Source organism: Scatophagus argus, chromosome 13 (genome assembly GCF_020382885.2).
Source record: "Scatophagus argus isolate fScaArg1 chromosome 13, fScaArg1.pri, whole genome shotgun sequence".
Taxonomy (NCBI): domain Eukaryota; kingdom Metazoa; phylum Chordata; class Actinopteri; family Scatophagidae; genus Scatophagus; species Scatophagus argus.
The window spans coordinates 10,777,700-10,802,288 of NC_058505.1; the positions used below are offsets into that span (position 1 = coordinate 10,777,700).

At 43.1% G+C, this 24,589-nt stretch overlaps 1 protein-coding gene across 1 annotated transcript; it reads left to right on the forward strand.

The window, feature by feature from the left end:
- Positions 1–183: 183 nt before the first annotated feature.
- bcl2b (BCL2 apoptosis regulator b) lies at positions 184–23,954 on the forward strand. Its single transcript, XM_046407522.1, has 2 exons — positions 184–1,367; positions 21,238–23,954. The coding sequence occupies exons 1-2, from the start codon at positions 819–821 to the stop codon at positions 21,373–21,375; spliced, it is 687 nt and encodes a 228-aa protein (XP_046263478.1). The 5' UTR covers positions 184–818; the 3' UTR covers positions 21,376–23,954.
- The last annotated feature ends 635 nt before the right edge of the window (positions 23,955–24,589 follow it).

Genomic DNA, 24,589 nt, shown 5'->3' on the forward strand with positions numbered 1-24,589 from the left:
CCTGCTGAAAGGGATGCTCCTGTGCTCCTTATGAATTAACCAGGGTCCTCTCAGAGCTCTCCATGCACAAGCAAGCAATGTGTAAAGTTTTCTGTATTTGAGTCATAAAATTGATTATTTAAACATGCAATCACGAGAATATGAGCTATTAACGATTTCTTCATGTGCACTTGGGAGTCTCCGAGCGCAGCCAAAGGAATTACTTTGCGTAGCTGACGTCAGAAAAATACCTCACCACCAGAGAGCGGCCAACTGGCGGTGAGCAGGGAGCTGCTGAAGAGGATATGAGGAGGCAATCGTGGAAGAGGACCAGTCCGACCTTGTCTGGCTCGCAGTCGCGCGCCTAGTTGTGCGTAAACGCTGTTTAAATAGTTGGCGGCGTTTGAAGCCCCTTCGGGCGCGGACAATTTTGGCCCTCATTCATGTTTTTATTCGCAGTATATCCACGTCTGGGTGATGTGCACAGGAATAGATGAGCACTACTCCAACCTCTTCCGCATACTGGATTTCTGCGTAAAGAGAAGGTCGCCGATGTCCCTACAAGGATTCGGGAAATGAAGACTGCTGCTGACATGGACTGAGTATTTTTTGACTTTTAAAACGCTTTTTTTGCGCAGTTTTGATCAAGGGGCTTTCTTGAACTCACGAAGCATTTGCTCCGTGCGTGGGATTGGGATCGCTGCACTGCTTAGCCTGTATTCAATTATAACCGAGTTTTGGATGAGCCCGTGCCGTGCATTGTACCGTGCACAAATTCGATCACCATGCATTTCATTTAGGACCACCTCTGTCTAAACAAGGTGCCAAATCAAGCAGGAATGGCGAACGAGTGTAATCGCAACATTGTGGAAAAGTATATCTGCCATAAACTCTCCAAACAGGGCTACGTGTGGGGATTTGACGATGTCCGGGATGAAGATGCTGCTAATAATGGGTCAATAGTCGCTTCTCCACCGACTTTGGTCCGCCGGTGCCGTGAGGCCAGCACCGGGCCTGACAGCGAGAGCATCCCCCACCTCTGCAAACGGCTTCCCCAGTCAGACCCGCACGCCGCCATCCACAGGGTCCTGCGCGAGGCTGGAGACGAACTTGAAAGACTGTATAAGCCGGACTTCACGGACATGTCGCGGCAGCTGTATCTCACCTCCACCACGGCGCAGAGGAGATTCGCCGAGGTGATAGACGAACTGTTCCGGGACGGGGTGAACTGGGGCCGGATTATCGCCTTCTTCGAGTTCGGGGGCACGGTGTGCGTGGAGTGCGTGTCGAAGGAAGAGATGACACCGCAGGTGGACAACATCGCGGAGTGGATGACGGAGTATTTAAATGGACCTCTGAACAGCTGGATACAAGATAACGGGGGATGGGTAGGTCTCGTTCCGTGTAGTTGAGTGGTTCGCAGTTTTGTGCTACGGGGACACAAAAGTCCTCCTGAGGTCTGGTTGAAGAGGTTTTAAACAGTAAATTCACCCAGTGTACACATGTGTAATTGAGATCAAAACGTGCATTCAGATATTATTTGACACAACGTAATACCGAAACCACAGCTGTAGTTGGTCACCAATTTAAAAAAAAAAATCTATTTCTCTAGATGCGCCCATTACGCACGACAGCGCCAGCGCTCGACATGGACGGCCTTCACTATTGAGCTGCTCTGATTGGATATTCATGGTGGCTGTTAAACGTACTTGACCAATCAGAAAGTCTGATCTGTCACACCTCCTGACGCTCTAAATAAGGGCCGCCCTGTCAACTGCAGAGCCAGTGGTGAGAGCTGTGCTGTCAAGAGAGGAGGTGGTTGTCTGTCCAGTGTGTTCCAAGATGGATTAAAGTATACAAAAACAGTATTCCACGACTCGCAGAGGAAAGAATTTGATCCCAGTTTCAGTGTTTACCTGTGTCTAAGGCTTTATGCGTGATGCATTGCTTATGATTGTAGCAGGAAGGACGAGGCCAGACACATGTCAGCAAGCAGACAACTATCGAATTAATGTGTTAAGGCCTCTGGGCACGGTTGGACAGGACTCAGGTATCAGGGCCATTCTTTGCCTCTAAATGTCACATAAATATAACGTGCTAATGAGGAGAGGCATCGACACACCCTCTGCCTTTACTTGCCTACACAGATGCTCATTCACAGAGAAATGAAAAGAGAAGTGAATCAGAAAAACTTATAATATCATGTCCACGTGCAGCCACTGGAGAGCACAGCAGTCGCCTCTTCTGGGCTCCTGAACATCTATTAAACCAGTCTGCCTTGAATTAGCCTCTAATTAGCAGAATTGCTCTTAATGAGAGCATAACATTTGTGTTGCTGGGTTATCTTAGCCAGAAGGTATCAGAATTGGTGTGTGTGTGTGTGTGGGTTATCATCAATGATTCATATTGAACATTTCATCTCAAAGGGAAGGAGCGTTTAACATTCCCCTTGAGTCTGCCTTGCCCCTGGAGGTGGCAGGTTGTGCCACATATCAAAGGGAGGCAACAGAGGGTTCCCTCCAGGAACACAGAACACTAAGCTGCAGCCACTGTGTCGAACACAGTCCTCTGTGCATCTAGGTGGAACTCTTTTGTCTGCTTTTTTTAAAACCTTTGCCTTGAAGCTGGCGCAGGCGGGGCTGCTCGAGGTCTCTGGAGCCTGTGCCCACTGTACAATAATATAGGTCATCATAGTCTGTGTTTTCCAGCTGGGCGGAGATGACTGCATCTCTGCTACTCTGTGTCCACTTTAGAGAGAGAGGGAGAGCAGTCTTTTAATCCAAAGGATTATTCAGGATTATTTGAAAGCATATGTTTCCAGTTTGGGTCATTTAGGTGGATTTCTGTTCTCAGCATTCATTGAAGGCACCATATTCAAATTATTTTTAGCTAAAAAACAAAGCAGGCCTTAAAACAATTTACAACAGAATTTGTCAACATCATGAGTTTATATTTTGAATGTTTTCAGCTTCAGCACAGACAGAAATTAGTCGAATATGTACCGGTGTTGATTTATATAATCATTTGAATGCCCTTCAGGTGGGGAATTTCCTGAGTGTCTTCCTGAGTTTGTGTTTCAGTTACCACCTGACATTTAATAACTGACGCTGCAGACACAGAGCTTTGTCTGTGCTCTAGTCTGTGTTTGTGAATTTCAACTTCTTCTTTTTTTTGGATGATTTGTTGGTTTTGAGATATAGAAAAGTTACTGCATCATCAAGCATGTGCCAAAAAAAAAAAGTACATTTTGGTCTAATTTAGTTGCAGCTCTTAGACCTAAACAGCCTCGCATTTACTGAAGAGACTGGGGTGTTTCTTTGGTTTAGAAAGAAAGTAAAAGCTTGTTGATTTTGCTCTGATTTCTTCCTGAATTATGCATCCACACCCCAAGTTGTTGAGATTTCTTATCAGGTAATTTCCACTTGAGTGGTGTCCTGCTCCAGGAATCAAACTCAGGTCTGGAAATACAGAATCTTATTGTTTGGGCTTTCCTTCATTTATTTTACTGGATTTAGTAAAACTAAGCTTAAATTAAGTCTAAATTTTAATTAAATTAATTATCCCAAATTAAAGTCTGGTATTAGCCAATTAAATACCCACCACACTAATTGTAGAAAGTTAACACCTCTAGTTGTTAAGCAAATTAAAAGAAAAACTGAGGCCATGACTGCAGTGTCTTCAGTGGAAGATACACTCCAACAATTGCTACCACTGTTGGGTACAATCTTGCAACCAATCTGTTCTAGTGTGAAGCTTTGGGTGTACTGTGATGATGCAGATGTGCTACATTTTTATGTCTAATCTGCTCATGGTTGACTGCTAAGGGTTTCATTTCAATTTGAAGTTATTTAAGGGTTACAAATGTTTCATTCATTTCATCCACTACCAGCCAGGTGGCTCTTAGAGGAATCATTTTATGTTTCAATCACTGCAGCCCTCTGATGAGCTTTTGGCTCACAAACTATAACAATGAAGACATTGAATAAACATGGCTATGTGTGTGTTTAGACAGGCTGTGTTTATAGTCACCCTGTCCATTGTGTTATTGTGTGCAAAAGGTGAAACTAATCAACCTATTACTGACATTTTGACATGCGAGATTGGTGTGGAAACTATGTTCTATCAGCCACCCTCTGTTTCCTGTTGTTTTTGAGACAAATTGAGTCCAAAACAGGAGTTCCCACTAATCGTTGTTGAGTCTCGGCATCATCGGTGAGTCAAATATACTTTTATTTAAACAAAACTATTTGCCCTTTAGAAATAACAAAGCAATTACTGTATTTGCAAAGCCCAGCTGAGGGGAGAAATGGCTTCTGTTCAACACTGATTGCTTTCCACACTCCAGGATGTAAAACACTGTCCTTTCATTGTCCCTGCACGCTGAGTTTTCTCCACCTGTATGAATTTATCCTTTGTGGTGGCAGAAATTGCAGTCATCAGGGGACTGTTGTATTTAGGCTACGGCCTCACCCACACGTGGTGCACCTGTGTTTATTTACACGCCCTCGCAGTAAATACCTAGTGATTGAACAAAGTTGCAGACAGTGTCCGACTTCTGAAATTATACACTTGACCTCAGAAATTTGACTGGCTGAGGGGGTGGCACGAACAGAAGTGCCAATATGTGCTGCGAGAGAAAAACAGCGGTTTCACAACTTTGGAAGGTCAACTGAGAACAGATTCGGAAAAGAAAATGCATTTCTTTGGCACAAACTGAAATATTTCAACAACTACTGGAAGGATTACATGGCATTTTGTACAGACATTCATGGTCCCCAGAGAAGTAATCTCCTTACTTTACCTGTAACGCCACCATGAGGTCAAGACTACATTCCAGCATTCCCATTAGCCTCAGCCGTACTTTGTGTTTACTTCTAATTAGCAAATCTTGGCATGGTAACAAGTTGTACTAAGATGGCGAATATGGTCGACATACCTGCTAAACCTCAGCATGTTAGCACTGTCACGGCGAACACGTGATCATTAGTGTTTAGCTCCATGCTGCCTTGCAGAGCCACTAGCATGACCGTAGATGTGTTGTCTTTTCATGTGGTAGACAAAAGGAAGGAGTTGAATCTCATGAAAACCTTTTTTGGAGTCTCGCACAGCAAGATCATGTTTCTGAGGTGTGCTGCTAACCAGGTGGCCTTTTTCTGTGTGTGTTACAGTGGTGTGTGCGTGTGTGTGCGTGTGTGTGCGTGTGGAGAAAACAATCTAAGAGGGTTTGGGCTGGGTCCATCCTGTGGGGGATTCCCTGAGCACAATCTGCTCGCCGACGGGTGGGACCTGCGTGTTGCTACGTTTTTGCGGGCATCTGGCTGCGCCCTTCTCCTCCCTTGTTGAGGCTGAGTGGATTTGGGACAGCAAGGAAGTCATTAATCTTCATATAGGTGACATGTCTGCAGTGTAGAAGGTGGGGAGGGGGGAACCCAAACAAACCCCTCACCGAGGAGGCACATGCAACCACTCACAAGAAATCCTGATGGGATCTCACTTACATCCAATTTGTGTCTCCTGGATGTAAATTCAGTCTGTCAAACACAAGGCAATATTAACTGTGGCAACGTTCAGGGTGTGTTCATGGCTTTCCCGTGACTTTGAAGTGTTCGGTGAAAAGAAAGCTTTTTTAGAAGCCATGCTTTTACGGTGTAATGAGCGCTATAAGTTATGATTGATCCATCTTTTCCAGGCCAGACGTCTTCTCTTTTCTCTCCGCGTGTTATCACAGTCAGTTGTTTCCTTTTATTTTTTTGTCTGTTCATTTGTAGTTGATTATTAGTCTGGACTCACAAAATTAGTGTGCAGAACAAACTCCTCTCTCTTGTTTGCAGCAATCAGACAGGAATAAATGATTACTCATGCAAATAGCATTTTGGGTTTTTCCCTTCCACCCATCATTTCAGAACAGAGAAGAAACAAAAACATCATCTCACTGCTTTCAGCAACGGTGTTGTCTCTTGATATGAACTCTCAGCTCTGTAATGGAGACTGCACACCACAAAAGAGCTCAGTGGGGCGAGTGAGAAGCAGCCAAGTTTTTCCCCTGTACTGTACCCCTTTTACTGCACAGGCCTCGGTCGCTCGCCATCTGCCACTGTGTTTACACCCATCAGCTCAGCAACTGTAATCTCTGAAACATTTCCTACAGATGCAGGCAGCTCTGCTGTGGGCTGTAACTCTCTGAATCAGTCTGACATGAATGCTTTCTTTCAGAAGCAAGCCTGGAGAGATCTCTAGCCTCTCTGGCTATCAGGAGCTCTGAGAATTTGAAAGACTTTTGTTCCAATCACTCTGTGCTGCATGTGGAAAAACTCTGGAAAGCAGATTTAATAACCCTTCACAGTTCAGGTGGTGTAGTTTGAGTGACTATAAAGAGACTGCTTTGGTCAGTTTTTATGTCTGAATCGTTCCTTAAATGAAAATACTGATTGATTGTTAGGCTTGCTTCCATGACAGTGTTTACAAAAGAAGAATTGTAGATTTTAGACATTTATTGTGGCTATTTCCGCCAAAATGACAGCTGCATTTTTTCACAAGCCAAGTCCTGGTTTGCATTATCAGCCTTTCACTACATAGAACAGCAAACATAAGGTTTTGTTGCCACTGGAAACAGTCACATGAATAATTAAGCTCCTCATTCAAAATTTGAAGTACGATTGTTTCATTTCTGTGAAAAGACTCAAGTCAGTCCTCCAACTGCAAACATGCTTTCAGTCTTAATTATAGAATAGGCTGGCATCATGAAGACGGAGCAACAAAGTCAAACTCTCCCAAACAAAGAATTTTTGTCACACTGTTGACTGAAACTTAAGGTCAGACATTCAGTTTGACATTCTTTTCGACTTGACATGACACCCATTGCTTTTGTGTCATGTTTAGACCATTCCTAACCATTCCACACATGCCGAGCATTTCAAGAGCACGTTGGAAATATGCACCTTTGTTGTGACTGGGAGGCAACAACACTGCACAAATATAATGTTCTGTGGAGCTCTGCGAGTGCTGCGTTTATTTCCGCGACCTCACCTCTTCCCACAGACCCTCCACCCCGTCCTGTGTGCTTATTTCTGGGCCTCCTCAGGAGAACCACAGGACTGTCTGTTGAGGGAAAAAAATATGTCTGGAAATAAATAATAGAAACGACCTGGGTGTTTCTTTCCTGAGTGGCCGGTGAGGGGTGTGGGTTATTTTGTTGTTGGACGATCATGTCAGCTGAGCGTGCTCCATGCAGGAACTGCTGTAGGCTGTTTGTGTGCTGACATGTGTGTGATTTTTGCTGGTTTATTTTGTCTCAGCATGTAGGCCTCTGGGGCCACGTGAGCCTACAGACTGGTGTTTGTGAATTCAGCCATATGATTGCGCTTCCTCTCCTTATTTTCAGCTCAAGTCAGTAAGTCAGTAATCACCTCAACCTGCTGTTTTCCCGTTTCATGAGGGACACGTGCCTGAGCTGTTTAAAAGCAGTACTATCCCAGTCAGAACACACACTGATGAATAATATATGGAGCAGATAAACTTGGACACTAAATGGATGTCCCTCAAGGCTGTCTGCGCTGCAGTTGAAAAATTAACTCTTCTTTTTCCTGCCTTTTTCCTCATCCTCTATCTCCCTCTGACTGTCTCCTACGCCACCACTATAGACACACGTGCATTTACAAACATCCACATGCCCAATCCCTTCAAGGACGGCACGCTCATACCCTGAGATCTGGCTTTTAGTGTCAGGTAACATTCCAGATTCCTGAAAAATGCAGGGACACGTGAGAGGCCTCTAAATATAGACGCGTTGCCTTCGCTGCTCCCGTGTGGTCCTTTAATTGTCATGTTACACACAAGTCCCTGCTCTGTTTGCTTCTGTGCTGCCGTCGCGTTCACATCACAACCCCACCGCCAATTTGCATGAAAAAAATGTCCTAATGAACCATTTGAGACGGCAGATAAAAAGAGTTTTCCACCTTTCCTGTCATGGTGGGGGCTGGATAATGAGAAACCTACTGAGACACTAGTTGACTTTGCCACCAGGCACACCCTTGCAAGCTGCGCAGCATATCAATATAGGGCAAGGTTAAACGGTTCCTCCCATTGTCTAGCTATTGTAGATATTTTTGGGACAAACTCCCAAAAGGGTTTTAAAAGAGATTTGATATTCTCAATTAATTTCCAGAGAACAATAGCCACTGCTGTTTAAAATGCTGCAGGGAGTGTCTCCTAAATGACTTTCTTGTTCACAAAGAGAAAGCCTGTTGCACATATAGGATAACCTAAATACATATGTCAGCTTTCAGAGTTTTTAAATGACATTTTATGACTTTTATGCTTGCATTACATTTTTATTCACCTCTATACATGTTATCAACCTGTTGTGTTTTTGCTGTTTATACCTCTGTTTATACTGTACTCCTGTTTCTGGCAACCTAACAAGTTTAAGCTCAAAATTCCTTTCACTTTTGGTTCTGAGTTGAGCTCCACCAATGTTGGGGGAATATTTGTTTCTTTATTCGCTAAATTCTGCGCTACATTCACCAGTCACTAACTTTGACAGCTGGGCAGGTAACATGCAGAGGATTTTTGAGAGCGCTGAGGGCGAACCAAAGCAAAGCTATGGCCCTAAAACAATGAACTGAAAAATTCTAAAATGCCACACAGAACTGAGAGAAATTCTTTGTTCAGTTTTCTTGAGAGAAACCTTTGATCAGTTGTCAGTATAAAAATATACACTACTGCAGCTTTAAACCCTCACAAAAAAGTGAAACTGTCTGCATGGCTGCATCCCAACAGAGCAAATGGGAAAATATGTGTTGATGATTGGGTGAGCTGACCCTTTAAAGCACCAGTGTGTAGCATCTAGTGTGTGAAGACATCAAGCAATGAGGTTGCAGATTGCAATCAAGTGAATGAGAACCTACAGGCCTGCTCCAGAGCCAGTGTTTAGTTTGTCCATCCTGGGCTACTGTAGAAACAGGTAAGTACAACATGGCAGACTCCACTCCCCCTGTAGATTTATCAGGCTCATTCTGAGGTAACAAAAACACAGGAATTTTTAGTTTAGGTGATTATACACATTTGAAAACATAACTATGATCATTAGGTTCCATTTTGCACCTCCACACAGGACTTTTAAGGATTATAGAGTTCATATACACACAGAGGCAAGCAAACACAGAAGCGGATGTACTGGTGCAAATCAGTTATTTGCTGTTCACAAAATGGCTGTGTACACACTCACACATCTGCATACACACATACACTGTAGCACATCAGCATGTACACACAGAAGCGGATGTGGTTGTGTGAATCAATAATGCTGTGTTGTCACAGGGTGACATGTGAGCCATGGCAGGGAGCAGATGGCCCCGGGGTGCCTGGCTTCCTGTTAGCTGTACCATTCAGCCTCCACACACACACACACACACACACACACACACACCCCACTACCATTTCCCCTGGGATTTCCTGGTGTAACTAGCCACAGCACTGGCCATTAACAAACAGCAGGGCATATTGGCTCTTCTCTGAAATGTTTAGTACATGCTCTCCCTCAAAAAAATAAATAAATAAACAACAACAGCTAGATAATGGTAAATAGATTTATCTGCTTGTCCATGGAGGTCTGGGGTAAATAATTCTCTGGACCCCCTCCCCAATATGATTTTTTTTTTGCCAGCAGAGCAAATAGCCCTCAGGAAATCTGATCTGTTTCAGTGGGTGCTGAGTGATGTCAGCCATTGCTCAGATATCACTTTGACTATGTTGTATTGATTGAGCATTTCCGATGGCTTGTGTTGGTATCTCTGAGCAAAGACTCAATTAACACAGCGAACCCGAACGTTTCAGGTTGTATACGAAGGTGATTTATCAAAATTCATGCTGTAGGCAAGAGTGCCTCTGTGGAAAGACCTTGGCAAGACATTTTAACACTTTTATGCTGACGGCTTTCAACTTGTGTGTGTGTGTTTGTGTGTGTGTATACAACTGGGAGCTCTCAGTCATGGTGAGACAGCACCACCCTGTTGGCAGTCACCTTTGATGGCGACTGATAAGGTTTGAAGTGCAGAGAAAATGATACGCCCCTGATGTTTGGAAGATAAAAGCTTTGCCGGGGGAACACTGCGGCTGCTGCTGCTGCTGCTGCCACGCATTGTTTCAGGGCAGTGATCAGCGCTCGTTGAAACTCCTCGCCATCCTGAACTCTTGATGGCCGCCCAAACCTACAACTGGATTCTGTCAGCATGCTGCAGTGCACAGACATTTTGTCGCTGTCACAGATAACCCCTGCTGTTTTCAGGGGACTACTACAGTATGCTGCCTCTGACAGGGATCTCTTGCTGGCAGGGGCATACCCAGTACTGCCATGGCGTTATATTACATCAATTTCACTGGGTTGACTCTGAAAGTATGCTGCCTTTAATTGGTTGTTGGGCTGTCATTACAGCTTCAAATAATGACAGATACTTCAAAGAAAACAGGCTGAGCTGAAAACAGGAGGACTGACAGTGATTCCTTTTCTTCTTAGGTATTTTGTCTGGCATTTTTGTGGTTTTTTTGACAATACATTTATGGTGTTTTGCCTGTGTATGCTCCAAGGTTGCAATCATCTTGCGACTTATGTCAGAGCACATTTTTTATGGTGCCTGAATTCAGTTATGTCAGGCGCCATTTTGTTTTATAGAGGAGTCTTAACTATGTAGCATGTCTAGACAACTCTCATGTCGACACATTTTACCACTAGAGGTTTAATAACTCGGCAAATTGACCTATAAAGTGCTTCATTTATCTTTCACATTTTGTGGTGAAAAAAATTAACTAAAAAAAAGAAGAAAGAGTCTAATAAATGCGCATTTTCTCTCATTTAATCAACAGAATTTCACTATACCGTTGAAATAAAAGATCTTTGATTGTGACTTTGCCAAATTATCAACTGGCTTTGCCAACTCATTTTCTGATCCCACCCACTCTATCACAACAAGCACGCACACCCCTTGACCTTCAATGTTTCTAGATTTGAATTAATGTGAACCCACATTCTGGCACCCCAGGGAGGAGAGGGGGTTCAAAAATATTCCTGGATGAAATGACTGGACTTCACAAGGTGTCTTTGATCAGCAGGTGAGGCTAACAGGGTTTAGAAGGAGGATAGATGGAAAGGCCAGCAAGTAGAGGAGCCCTGTAAAGTCACAGATAGGTAGTCCTTCTTACTGCCTCATAGGCTGGACCCAGGTGGAAGCTGCTGGGGTAATTGCTGGAAAAATGTATGGATGCTTGGAAAAGTACAGTCAGGCCACTAGGGTTGAAAGACCAAAGCAAAATGGAGCTCACAAAGTCAATGGCTTTGATTTCACTGGAGTTCATGTTGTTGGTTAGAGAGTTGGAGAAGTAGGAGTAGATTAGCTCACCCCATAGAAATTTATAGACCAAACTTGGATAAAGCCGCCTGTTAAAGTCATCTGACTCAACAATCATCTGATTCTCAGCTGATCCATCTGCTGACTTAGGGAGCAGAGGAATTTGTTCATGAAGACATCCACATGGGCATTACATAGCACAATGTGAACATAAAAAAAACTCACAGCTCAGTATACAGTATGTCTGCATTTTCTGTATGATTTAAAGTATGAGACGATATGTTGCAATATTCACTGCTCTGCAGTATCAAGGCCACTCAGCTTACAACAGGCAGTTGCTCAATACCTCTAATGACATTTTCCATGGGTTATTCCTGAGAGAAAATGCAAAAAGACAAAAAAATCCCTCTATTATGAAACTGACATGTGCCTTATTAGCTTTCCACACATTTTCAGACCAGACCTTCAGTGTCACAATAGGCAACTTATTCTCATTCATCAGGTAGACTGTGTTTGTTCCCTTTGGTATCTGCATACAGACAAGGAAGGTCACACAGCCCCGAGTGAGTCAACCTGCTCCAGATAGTTTGAACAATTGGCTGTTTTTAAAGCATTCTGCTCAGCATAGCTGTCTCCAAGGTCTCTGTGAGTCCCATTGAACTCAGGCCAAAGAAAGGGTAAAGGACCAGAAATAGAAGTGGTGTCCACTCTGGATTTTTGCAGCTTGATTAGGCTCTAATTAGATTCATCTCTATCTGCCAAAGGATTTAAACATAGTTATTATATTACATAACGCATGTGTGCAGTGTAGCTGTGTTCCTTGCAGTCGACTTGGTTATCTCAAGGTTCATTCCTTCTCATATCAGGCCTCTCGGGCACACACAGTGCAGTTGTTTGTTTCCACACATCAATGCATTCCTCTCATTCCACTCCCCCTGGATGAAAATCAGCTGGTTGCCTGAGAGAGGTCATTGAACTTTCCCCCAGTATTCACAGTCTGAGAATGGAAAAGGGAGAGGAAAAAAAAAAGTTTCCTCAGCCAGGAGACCACCGGAGTTCTTACTGGGATTGCGTATAATACAGCTGACAAGGAAACCCGATATAGCCTGTGGATATACAGTATGCACAAAGTTCTCATCTGGAAGTTAAATTGCATAAGAATAAATATTACTTCACCCCACGGAAAATGACCTCATGCTCCATGCAAGATAGAGAAGTTTAGTCACAAATTTCACAATTTCAGCCCTCATTCCTCATTCGAGGAACCTGCTTCCCTTTCCACATTGAGTTGTGACTTCCAACAGAGTGTATTTTCTTTATCCTCTGACGTCAATATGACAGCAGTAGACCGAGATGGAGAAGTATTCAGATCTTCCATTATAACAGTGTAAGAACACTCCTTTAAAAGCGGAGGTCAAACCCCTGCTTGAACCGAGTGATTTTTTTCCAGACTTTGAGCAGTTATTGAAATTATTATCTGACAATTGGCAAATGTCTCTCTGGTGTTACAGCTAACAATTCATAGGTGGTCAAAGGTGTTCCTGAGAAGCTGCACCTCAAACAGGCTACTGTTTTCTCTGACATTATCGGACATCTGAGATCCTCAATCTGCTGTGCCCTGCCCCAGACTGTGGCCTCTCTCATTTACATGGGTACACGGAGAATGCAGCTGAACCTGAAACCTGGCCTGCATGTGCTCCCATCACATAAACCCCTGCAATATCTTGTTGCCAAAACTGACAAGCTTTCATTTAGCAGCCAACTTTACAAGACGTCTCCTGGATGAAAGTGGAGACTATGGGAGGCACCTTGCGTCTCGCTTTGATGCTCAAATACTTTCTACCTCGCTGGCATGTTTAATTTTCTATTAGATGAGATTACACTCGATTTGTTTGGCACTACTTTCCTAAATTACAGAGGTAACTTGGAATTTAATCAAAGGAAAAATCACAACATTGCTGCTTTTTGTGATCATAAAACATGCCCTTTTGTTACAGTCTGCTTGTTCTTAGGCTTGGAGGAAGGATTTAGGAGTCGGTTAATGGCTCAAAACAAATACAAATCTCTTAGTTACAGTGTCTAGCCAACTGTAGCTCTCTGCTCCCCCACCCTTTCTCCATGGTATTAGTATGACTACACGTTTGGCTTGCCTTTAGTCTTTCCCTAGTTACCCACACAGTCTGTGATTTAACCATACTTGGCTCTACCACAGAGAAGCCATAGTCTCAAACCAGACAGTGATTTCATCCCCGCAGCAACTAGCACAGGAAGTGACTTAACACCAACTGAACTGTCAAGCACTTTTACAAAGACTTCCAGAGCCACAGCTTCTGTGAAAAGCCTTCTTTTTGAACATCGGGATTGTGTCATTCTGTTACATCAGGGCTTGAAACAAAAACACCTTGACACAAGAACAGACAAAAAAAAAAAAAAAAGCTGAATGCGCCTTTTGAAGAAAATCAATGACTTCAAGTTCAGAACGATCAGCCACAACATGCGCTGTATGCTGCAGATGGTGTTCCCACACGTCTCATTCACTACACCGTATACAGTAGTCGGTTTTGGCTCAGATCAGTCAGACTATTTTCAGCTCCACTGCATCTGAGATGGTGGTTGTGTGGTCTCAAGGACTTAAAGGGTCAGTGGATATCACTTTTAAGGCTGGAAGCGGCGTGCTGCCCCTGTCACAGGAAATGAGCCGCTCCCATGGGCTCTGTTTGTCACAGGAGAAGCAACAGGCCACCTGGGAATCTGCTGGTTCCCACGGTCTCTATCAACAGTTTCTATCTCAGCCAATCAGGCACAGAAGCTCACCTATGGCGGGGCTCCCACGCTCCCTTGTTTTGCCAGAGGTGCTCTGGTTCCTGTCCACAGCAATCCAAAGCTGATTTAAAGCTGATAGAGCAATTTGAAATGTGAAAGTTTTACCTTGGTGTGTAATCATTAATCCAAACTGCAGAGTGAATGAGAAACACAGCATTTGTTCGCTTCTGCGTGTTTCAAATGCCACAGATACAACTCCCACTTTACCAAGTGGCTTTTTTATGGTGCCTAAGTGCCCCTGCATTCCTGAGTGCGAAATCTGAACAAAACAACCCAAGAGTTTCACACAATTATCTCACAAAAAGCACCGCAGTATTTTGGCTTTCACATGTTTGCATGGGTCTTCTGAAGCCACAAACATGTCACTGGAACAGTCGATGTACTATGCAAGACGTTCTTGGAGCGAACACAGAGCTATTAGACACCCAAATGGCAGACATCCTGTCTTTACTGGAAAGCCACTCAAGCCAGGTTTAATGCACTCCAAACACACCAGCCTCCACGAGTGTGGATGATGACTCAGCAGCCCTTTTACATTCTCTCCTCCTGCTCTTGCGCGTCATCAGTGGCCTTTTTATATGTGCCGAGAAGCGGTGATGAGAGTTGTTTTATTAGACTGGGCAGCGCTGAACCAAGAGCTCACATGAAGCCTGTTGATATTTATAGCAGCGCAGCACTCTTGCAGCTTTTGTGCGGGTCGAGTATCGTCACTTCCTCCATTGCTGAGGAACGGAAGGGTTCAGTGCAGATATCCTCAGACCAGACAGACATCCCCTTTCAGCTGCATTGTATCTATTTGAGGAAGCCATTGTGCTAAGTTTTGGCAGCAGTTTGAAGGATTTTGTATCAATTGTTAAGGTTGAAAGAGGTTTCAAGGTCAAAATCACAGGATGGGATTCTTTTAAAGAATGAAAGAGACATTGACTGAGCCGCAGAGGTTGTCTGATTTATTGTGAGAGAAAAGGATTGTCTCTCCGTGGCTCTCCCTTTGCTTTGATGTCTCTTCTGCATGCACAAGTGGCTGATTGTAAATGATACACTCTCAGCTGCAGTAAGGTGTGTAGAGGTGGCAATAAACCAGGAGCTTGTGACAGGAGAGCAAACACAGTCTGTGTCCATGCACAGGTCCTCACCTTCAAGGAAAACAGAGCGAGCTGAAAACAAGAGAACCTTGAGTCTGCAAGGTCATCCACTTCTTCATTTCATCTTGGATCACAGCTGCTCAGTACAAATCGATGGGCTTAACAAGAATAAAAGGCCTGCAAGGACTGTAAAGCTGCTCAGTCAAGTAAATTGATCTCAAGTGTTTATTTATTCAATATCTGTTTGTATCCCACCCCCCCACCCAAAAAAATGCTGCTGGACAAATTGGATACTTTAACACTCTAGTGGTTGTCCTCCTCCTCCTCCTCCTCCTGATGCTCCTATCCTGCATTCTTGCTGGGATGAAAACCAAGCGAAGTGTTATTCATCTCCAAAGAAGCCAAAGTCTCATGTGTAAAGTTACAGTACCCATTTATCTGGCGGTTCAGACAATAAGAAATGGAGACAATAAAAGAAAGCAGAGTGTCATGAGGAGTGTGGGTGATTTACTGGCGATCACGTTTCATGTTCCAGTAGAGCAGGCTCACTCCCACGGGAGTTTGCTGTTTTGTAAACACACGAATGGTGCTACTGCTGACGCAAATTTGAATATTTATGAGCCTTTAGGGTAGCATCCGACGTCAAATCTGTTTCTCACTTTACAATTGAATCCAATGAAATGGCACTGCCAAGTATGAAACCTGAGTCTTCAGTGACGCCCTGAGTGAAAGCAAATTAAAAAGGTTTCCCATTTCTTGTGATTTAAGTCCGGACTTAATTTCTGTTCCATTTTAATCAGACAGACTGACATTACTTGATAGTTACCATCTTGTCTGGCCATTTAAAAAGCTGTTAATTCCACGAGTGAATTTATTGGAATATTTAAAAGGCCTGATATTTTTTATAGGCGCTGATGTCCTTATAAGAGCTGAAATCTGTCTTTCAGTGAGAGTTTAACATTTCCCAAGCAGTTTTATAGCTCTCTGTACTAACTTAAAAACAATTTATGAAATTAATTATCAGAGATGGGAAAAGGACTGCATTTTATTATCATAATCTTGATTGACTGACAAATGCAAATAGCCTAACCATTCCCATTGCATGTTGATCCTGAAATTACTTTCATCCCACCAACAGTCAAACATCCAAAGATATGCCATTAAAGAAGATATAAAACACAGAAAGGCAGGAAATTCTCATCTTTGAGAATATTTGGCATGTTTTTGGAACCGTGCTTAAACTGGTGTCCGGCTTGGAGTTGGTACTGACAATTGATTCCCTTGTCTGTATGGATTTTGTTACCATTAGACTGAGCCCAGTGAGCCATTTCCTTCACGCTGTTTCAAGTCTTTGTGCTAAGCTAAGCTAACCAGCTGCTGGTAATATCTTTGTATTTAGCATGCAGACATGAGAGTGGTAGGTTATCAGTCTTCTTATCTAACTCTCTGCTATAACATGAAGGAGCACATCTCACAAAACTACCACTTAGTGTATATCTTAAAACTGTTGTAAAATGAGTTGCTGTTAATCAACTTATTAATAACAAAAAGAAATGTTTGAGCTCTAGGTCTATTTTAAACCAAGGCAACTCAAGCATATAAACAAGCATTACTGTTTTGTTAGTCTGAGCCAGTAAAAGTTTTAGCATTTATTGGGTGTATTTTCCAAATTTGCTTTCCACCCAGTTTGTCATCACTTGGCTGTGAGGTTTTTGTTTCCAAGTATTGCAGTATTGTCACAGCGTAGTGAAGGGCTCAGTGCCCTCAGCTCCAAGCTGTTTGGCGGTGCTGACACAGGGGGATTCACCGGGTAATGAGTATAGCAACAAACTCCTCCGTCATCTCATTTTTGCCAGACAAGTCGATGGATGACACTCCAGAGACTTTATCGAACCTGACCTTGCTGCCAGACGAGAGCTTGCTGTCCTGTCACCTATTGTGTCTGGAGAGGTTTTTTCATTTGTGTACGCACATTTGAAAGAGATCAATTGCAGAGGACATTAATGCCTTCCTTGCATTTTCCTTATCCCCCCCATTACTCCCCCTTGGCTCCTGAAATAAGAGTTTTGTTTGACTTTAATTAGCTGCAAAGAAATCTGCAAGAAGCTCGTTAAAAAAATCAAAGAGGGGCAGCAGCAGCAGCAGCGTATGCATTATTATAAGTACGTTACTATGTGAAAGCTTGTGAAATAAACAGAGCGTGGGGAGAGGCTGAGGCTTCAGAGGTGAATATAGCAGCGAAGCCACAACAGGCACTTTAATTACAAGTTGAACTTTAACCCACATCCCTTTCTCTCAGCCTCAGTCTGTCCGCAATTACCCACAGAAATGTCCCAAAACAGAGATGACTGCCTAATCATTTTTCTGTTTTGGCAAAGTGCTGCTTGGGGTTTTAAGTGAACTAGCCATGCGCACAAGATGACTCATTATCTTCCACACAAGTTGAGGGATCATTCCCAAAAGCAAAGGGGATACCCAAAGGAACTGGCAAATGTTTGGTATTTCCTGTTGCCCTGAAGACAGCATAAGGCCATCCGAGGAAGACAACAGTGAAAAATCTCTTTGTGTCCATGAGAAAAGACTCTGAGCAAAACCCAGAGGTCTATATCACATGAAAAACAAATCAGAGGTCGAGGACAGTCTCTCTCCCGCTGGTGGGAAAAGCAAATCATGTGTGAAGCTTCCAGCCTGGGTAACCATGGCACTCGGGTCTGCAAGTTGCCACCCCATGGCTGAGTAAGGGATCCTCTCAAGTCCTCAGTGTTCAGTCTGACTTCTTCACTCTCTATGTGTCTCTCCTAGGGATTCATAGTGTGCAACAACAAACGAAGGAAAGGGAGTGTGTAAAGCTGGCAAGGCATTTCCCCACTGAATTCTTGGCTTCTGTATGGTAGCTTTGACCTTTAAGGGGCCGTTGATCCAAGCAACGAATACTGTAGAGAACTGCAGCCTGGACTTTATTTCCCAAATGCACACCTGCTGTCTATGGCAGATGGTTTGCTGCAGGGCAATGAGAGGAGGTTTTGAGGATTATAAAGTCTTTTTGTTGATGTGACGAATGCAGATGTTTTGTTGTCCTTTCCTGTCCCTGTCGACCTTCCGTGCCGTCCTTTACCGGATGCTTATTACTACTTCCCTCAAAGACTCATAATGACAGTCAATACAAAAGGAGAAAGAGGGGAGAGAGCATAGAGGAAAGGAAAAATAGAAAGTAGTAAGGTTTGTTTTTCACACCACTCACATGGTTGTGTCAGCACTGCTTGCTAACATGTGGGTGAAAGGTTCCTGGAGCTGAAGTGGAGCATGCCTCAGTCTCATGATATCCACCTGACACCCTCCCTCCCTCCCTCCCTCCTCTATCTCCGCTTCCCAACTCTCCCATGGGTCAGGCTAGAGTTATTACCGTCTATGTCCTTGTGGGATTCTTTTAAACATCCATCACCGCTCTTATGAACCTCTTACTGTAATTGTCCCGCTTTTGTTTCAGACTTAAATAGATGATAATCTATGGCACATGTCTGGGACATATCAAGGACTTGCATCATGAGTTTGCCATTTTGTCAAGCCTTGCTAGCGGTCAGTCTTGTGCACTTTCTGGTAGACGTGGTGGCTGGTTTGTGTTGTTGCCTCAGCCAAGTGCTACTACATGGCTTTAGAGGTGGTGATGTTGGTGATGTTGAAATATCTGGAAAAACTCGCAATGAATTTTTTTTCAGACATTCATAGTCCCCAGAGGATAAATCTCAAGGACTCTGGTGATCCCAGACTTTTCCATTACCACCACTCATACTGTGAAATATTTCAACATAAACTTTGATCTTGTAAACTTTGGTCTAATAAACTTTGGTCTAGTAAACTTTCTCCTCTCATGCCACCATGAGATTAATATGTGTGTTTTTATTAGTTTTATTATTACTATTGGATGAATTGCCATGCAGTTTTGTTCAGATACTCATATCCCCCTCAGTATGAAATGGTCATCTACCAAAACTGTTGGCATCCCCATTAGGCTCAGCTGTGCTTTGTGTTTAGTGCATGCAAACTTGTGAAACTAGGGCAGTGAAATTCTGGCAAAAATTCTACCTGCCAAAGATTAGCATGTTAGCATGCTGACATTAGCATTCAGCTCCAAGCTGACGAGTTCAGCCTCACAGAGCTGCTAGCGTGGTTGTAGATTCTTAGTCTTGTCTTAGCCTAATTAAAAATACTCAGCTGCCACAAAGGAAATGCCATGTGGTTAAAGATGATTTAAAAAACACAGTGTGTTTTGACACCGGAGGGCCTGAAGTGGGAAGAAACTGCTGATCCTTCCTCCTCTGTTACACTGACTGGCCCCCAGCCTCAGGAATGCAACAGGACGGAAAGGGAGGAGAGGGAAACAGGAAATACTTTTGTCTCCCTGCAGCACTTTAGAATGGATGTCTCCTTTTTTTAGTCCTGTGTGGGCTTTTTGTTTGATAAAAGGGAACTGTAGGCCTATATTAAAATGTGACACTTGTGAAAAAGAATTTATGACCCAGTTTTGCTTCTACAATATCAAGGTCGAATAAAACATGTGTGATCCAGTTAGAATTACAAAAAAACATAATTACTGTAGGTAAACTGAGTTAAATCAAGACAGATTAAAATAGAATGATAATAGATTCCTGTGGGAACTGACACAATACTGTTGTAGTGAATTAAATTGAACAATTCACCATTGTTCCCAGATGGGTCAAGTTGCAACTAAAAACAGAGGCATCAAAGGAGCTCAGATGTACAGCTAATAACATGGTTAGCTTTGTAAGAAGAGTTGATATCAGATAGGAGACTGCTTATATATCCTCTCTTAAACGTCTCTCAAGTATTCTAATATTCTAGTTGAGTTCAAGATAATCTACTTGTGTGTGTGTGTGTGTGGGAGAATGAGGAGCTTAGCACCATGACTTCCTGTCCAGCTGTTCCTGCTGTCACTGCCTGTGAGCAGATGTCTGTATTTCCTCATCTAAAGACACTCAGCCGTGGTATTTTCTCCACAGATCTTACACACACTCACACATTCTCAATTTGTAACAGACTGCTTTGAAAACTCCTGACAGCAGCAGGAAGCAGAACCTCGTCTCAGTAACATTCATATATTAATGCTTGAGTGCTGTAGCCCTCATTCACATGCTAAAAAGAAAAAAAAATCAACAAAATGTGTTGGTTGCAAATGGCCTCTTTTTGGTGATTCCCCTGATTGTTTAGTTGTTCCTGGATGTGTTGTGTCTCCACATGAAGGATGTCTGAGGTTGTGCATAGGAGGGTGTGACAGATGGAAAATATTAATGGATCTGCTTACAGATGGGGTGTAATAACACTCTATTTCCACCCATGCTTAGTGGTGGTGATCAAGGGATTTACATCTTTAAGGGTCAGTTCACCCAATTTCCAAATCATATTTTGTCACTTACCTCTAGAGGTATCTAGCCGTGCAGATCTGCCCCCGACTCTGTAATATAATGGCGGCATCCAGTGCGGCACTCCACTGGAGGTGATGGAGTTTCACCTGTAGTTGTACTGTATTTCTTCAAAAACTATCCCATTAAAAGCCAAAACAGAAATGATATGATTAATCTATCACACATGGCTGTGTACTCTGAAATAATATTTTTCCTCTGCATCATAGAATGACTTTGTTCCTTCATTACAGCGAAGACAGGCACTGTACTTTATTTTGAATCAGTCCCAAAAATGCAGTCTCTCCAGAGCACCAAGTGTGTATTAATCCGCAACAGAAAGTAGTTCCCAACAAGTGCACTGTTTACTCATGTTTAAATAATGTTTGTTAAATCCCATAGTGCCCAGAAGTTTCAGGACAATGCTGAGCTAATTATACATTTGTTACCCATTTTTAACGATTTGCATCTTCATTAAGAACAAATAAGATACTAGCCTTATTGTGTGGAGTGTTTTCTTGATCTCATCCATTGGGTCATACTTCTTGACTGTCCAGCTAACTGTCTGTCTTTCTCTTTCTGTCTCTCTCCCAGGATGCTTTTGTGGAGCTGTATGACAGACGGAGGGACTCCATCTTCGCTTGCTCATGGCCCTCCATTAAGACGGTCTTTGGTGTGGCTGCGCTAGGGGCGGCTAGCCTCACCATCGGAGCATACCTTGCACAGAAGTGAACGAGCTCTCCTTTTATTTCTCATCCTCCACCTCCTTGTCCTCTTCGTGCCTCTTCTTTTTTCTTTTTAAAGATGCCCCTGACCCCTCAGAGACAACCTTCAGACTCTTCCAAATCTGACTCTCTTCAAGGCGACTCCCTCTTTCTCGACCCTCCGTGTCAAAACAGAAACAAATCAAAACAATTGAAGAAACCAGACGAGCGGCCCACTAGGAGCAAAGGACGTCTTGAAAAGAGGCAGCTTAGATGTAATCACACTAATCTGAGCACAACTGAGGAGAAAGGAGGATTTTTGTTGTTCTGCCTGCTTCTGTACTAGTTGTAGCATGAATGTTGAGTGTTAGTGTAGATGTTGCATGTGTCAGAGCTCATGAGGGACCTCTATTTGGAGGCCTTGAGGATGCGGCGTGCAGGGACAATGATGCCCCACACCGGAGAGGAAGCGGCCGCAGCCCCACCCCTGCTTGTTAGAGTGAAGAACCCCGTTTGAACCGTGGACTCCTGCAAAACCCCAACACCACCACCACCACCACCACCACCCCGCAGCCGTCCTTCAAAGGGCTTCCTCCACAGAACAGCTGCTCAGAATGTATAATGGAAACAGCTTGCTACAACCAGCGAGTTGTGTCTTCTGCTTTCACTCCTCAGACAGCTCCAGTGAACTCTGAACACACTGCACCATTATACTGTCCCTGGCCTTTAACAAGTGAAGAAAGCGCCAGTGGAAGACTGAGGTCTGCTGATCTCTCTTGCGGAGTTTTTGAGAGCCCCTTGATTGCAATTTGGTATGTTAGTTTTAATTTTTGCAGCGCACCAACCCCCAAACTGTGTAATTTAATCACAGAAAATGACAATGGAATTTTTTCAAGGACTGAAAAACATGCTGAACAAGTGTGTTGTTGCATAAAAATGTCATATGTTGGAGGAATATACTGAGAAAAATAAGCACAGCACAAAAGAGTGAGTGAGAAGTAAAATAAACATTGCATTCTGCATCTTAAGAAGGGAGCAGGCCCCTGCAAGATAAATGGACAAGTTTTTTTTAAGGGTGCATTCTCCAGGCAAAGCAACGTGAAAGAAGACTGCTTCTCTGTTTTAAAAAAAGAAGTACTTCCCTTTAAAGAGCATCTTCAGATGAGCACCAAGCAACTCTTAACAGCTATCAGTCCTTTTCTGTTTTCTACCTCTGTTGCAGCTTTCTTACTCTTAAATCGGTGTCTTTGTGGTCAGATTGTCTGGGCCCGTCAACTTGCGTCTTCCAGCTGCTGAGGCCCCACAGTGACTTGCTAGAGCTAGAATCCACTCTGACAAAAAAACGCTTGTTGACGTGGACTAAGAAAACGTTGCCTGGCCACAGATGACTAAATGGAATACCACAGCAGCAGGGTTTCAGTTGAGGACTAGAGCCAGTGTGTCCCGAGTGCTGGAACCTGAGATGTCCCTTCTCTCCGGTCTGCAAATGCATTCAGCCATTGATTTGTTCCTTTCAGCCTGTTTTATTGATGTTTGTCTTGTGTTGCAGTCTGATAGAAAATTTTGGAAATGCTCCCAGGCTCCAAAATATCTTATTGTACACAATACTTAGCAAGTTGATTATGGAAAAGTGATTTTTCTTTAATTTTCTGTCATTAAAAAAAATCTTCAACTTCTTTGTTGCATGGATGAAAGATACTGTCTTCACACAACAGCTATTCACTGTGTGTTACCATATTTATAATATGGAAGATAGCAAATAACATCAAAGGAGTTGCATTTTCTATTTATTGAGAGGTACCAGATCACAGATTTTTTTAACAGTACTTTGATAATAGGGGATAATTTTTTTCTTTTCACCTTTTTTCTATTCTATGGAATCACACTGTAACTACATTTTTTTTTCCTGGCTGCTATTATAACAAGAAAAATGTTTAAAAAGTGAATTTCTGTGTTGTATTAATATTGGCTTAAGGCTGCTATACTGTCGAATTAACTTTTACTTACAGCTTAAACTGCCACAGATTTACAGTATAGTTCTAGAGAGCTGGAAACCAAAGTTAACTTGTATTAATCTTTAATTTAAAAAAAAAAGTAGCTTAATGAGAATATATGTTGCTTCTCTGAGTCTATTCAGTGAGGTTTTCTGATCTCTCTGTGGAGGGCTTGTCTAGTGTTACTGTGCTATATCAGCTTAACTTTTGTCAATTTTGTGCTCCCATGATAACTCAGTGCTTATCTGTAAAAGGTCGACCTGCCAGACTTAAACCTTGTCTTGGTTATCGCTATAAACCACCCCATTCTCACTACAGCTGATGGAGTGTGTGATATTCCTGTCTATGTAAGAGACAAACAGGCTGCAATTTATGAACAGGAATAGAAACAGTTTAACAGCAATATACTGTAATTTTTGTTTTGTATTCTCTGTGCATATATGAATGTAGGCACTATGGTTGCTGTACTGTTATATGTCCCTAATCACAAACCTGTAGCACTTAAAAAAAGTGACTTGTGTTTCTGTTGTTTACTGCTATATCCACAATAAGCTAGCGGGATCATATTGTTCCTAATAAACCAGATTTCTCACGCAGCTGCAGTCTAAGTTCATGTTGCGTCTGCTTTCTTTTTTTTTTTTTATTATTATTATTGATTCTCAGCTTCATCCCTGAGCTTGGCAGCGAGACAGAAAGAGAATAAGAGATGTTTAGATGGAGTGCAGTGTATCAACAGGGCTCTTTCGATTATCTGTTATCTTTCCACGAGCTTTACATATAAGCCTGGCTGCGTCAATGTGACACGGTCTCCTTGTGAAGGACTGTGCGTGAGCAGCAGCCGCACCCCATCAGACATCAAAGCTGTCCCCAAACACTGCACTTGTCAGCCTCCCTCCTCTGCTCCATACGCTGCTAAACATGAGTGCAAAAACCCAAATGCCCTGCGGCCAGGTTTTTTTTCCTTTTTTTTTTTTTACTCCCCCCCTGCCTATGTTCTGATCACACTTGTCTTCAAAGGCTAAGGCACTCTTGCTGCTCAGTGGAATTTGTGAAAAGCATGATGCAGTAAAACTAATGTTGAAAGAGTTGAGTGGGTGCGAGAAAATGAGGGGAGTGAAAGAAAGTGGTGGTGGTGGTGGTGGTGGTGTGTGTGTAGACTAGATATATCCCTGAGGAGACCAACAGCGGAGGGAAGTTCATTTGGGCTGGAGCCCCACGCAATCCCTCCTCTTCTCTCCCACTCGCCAT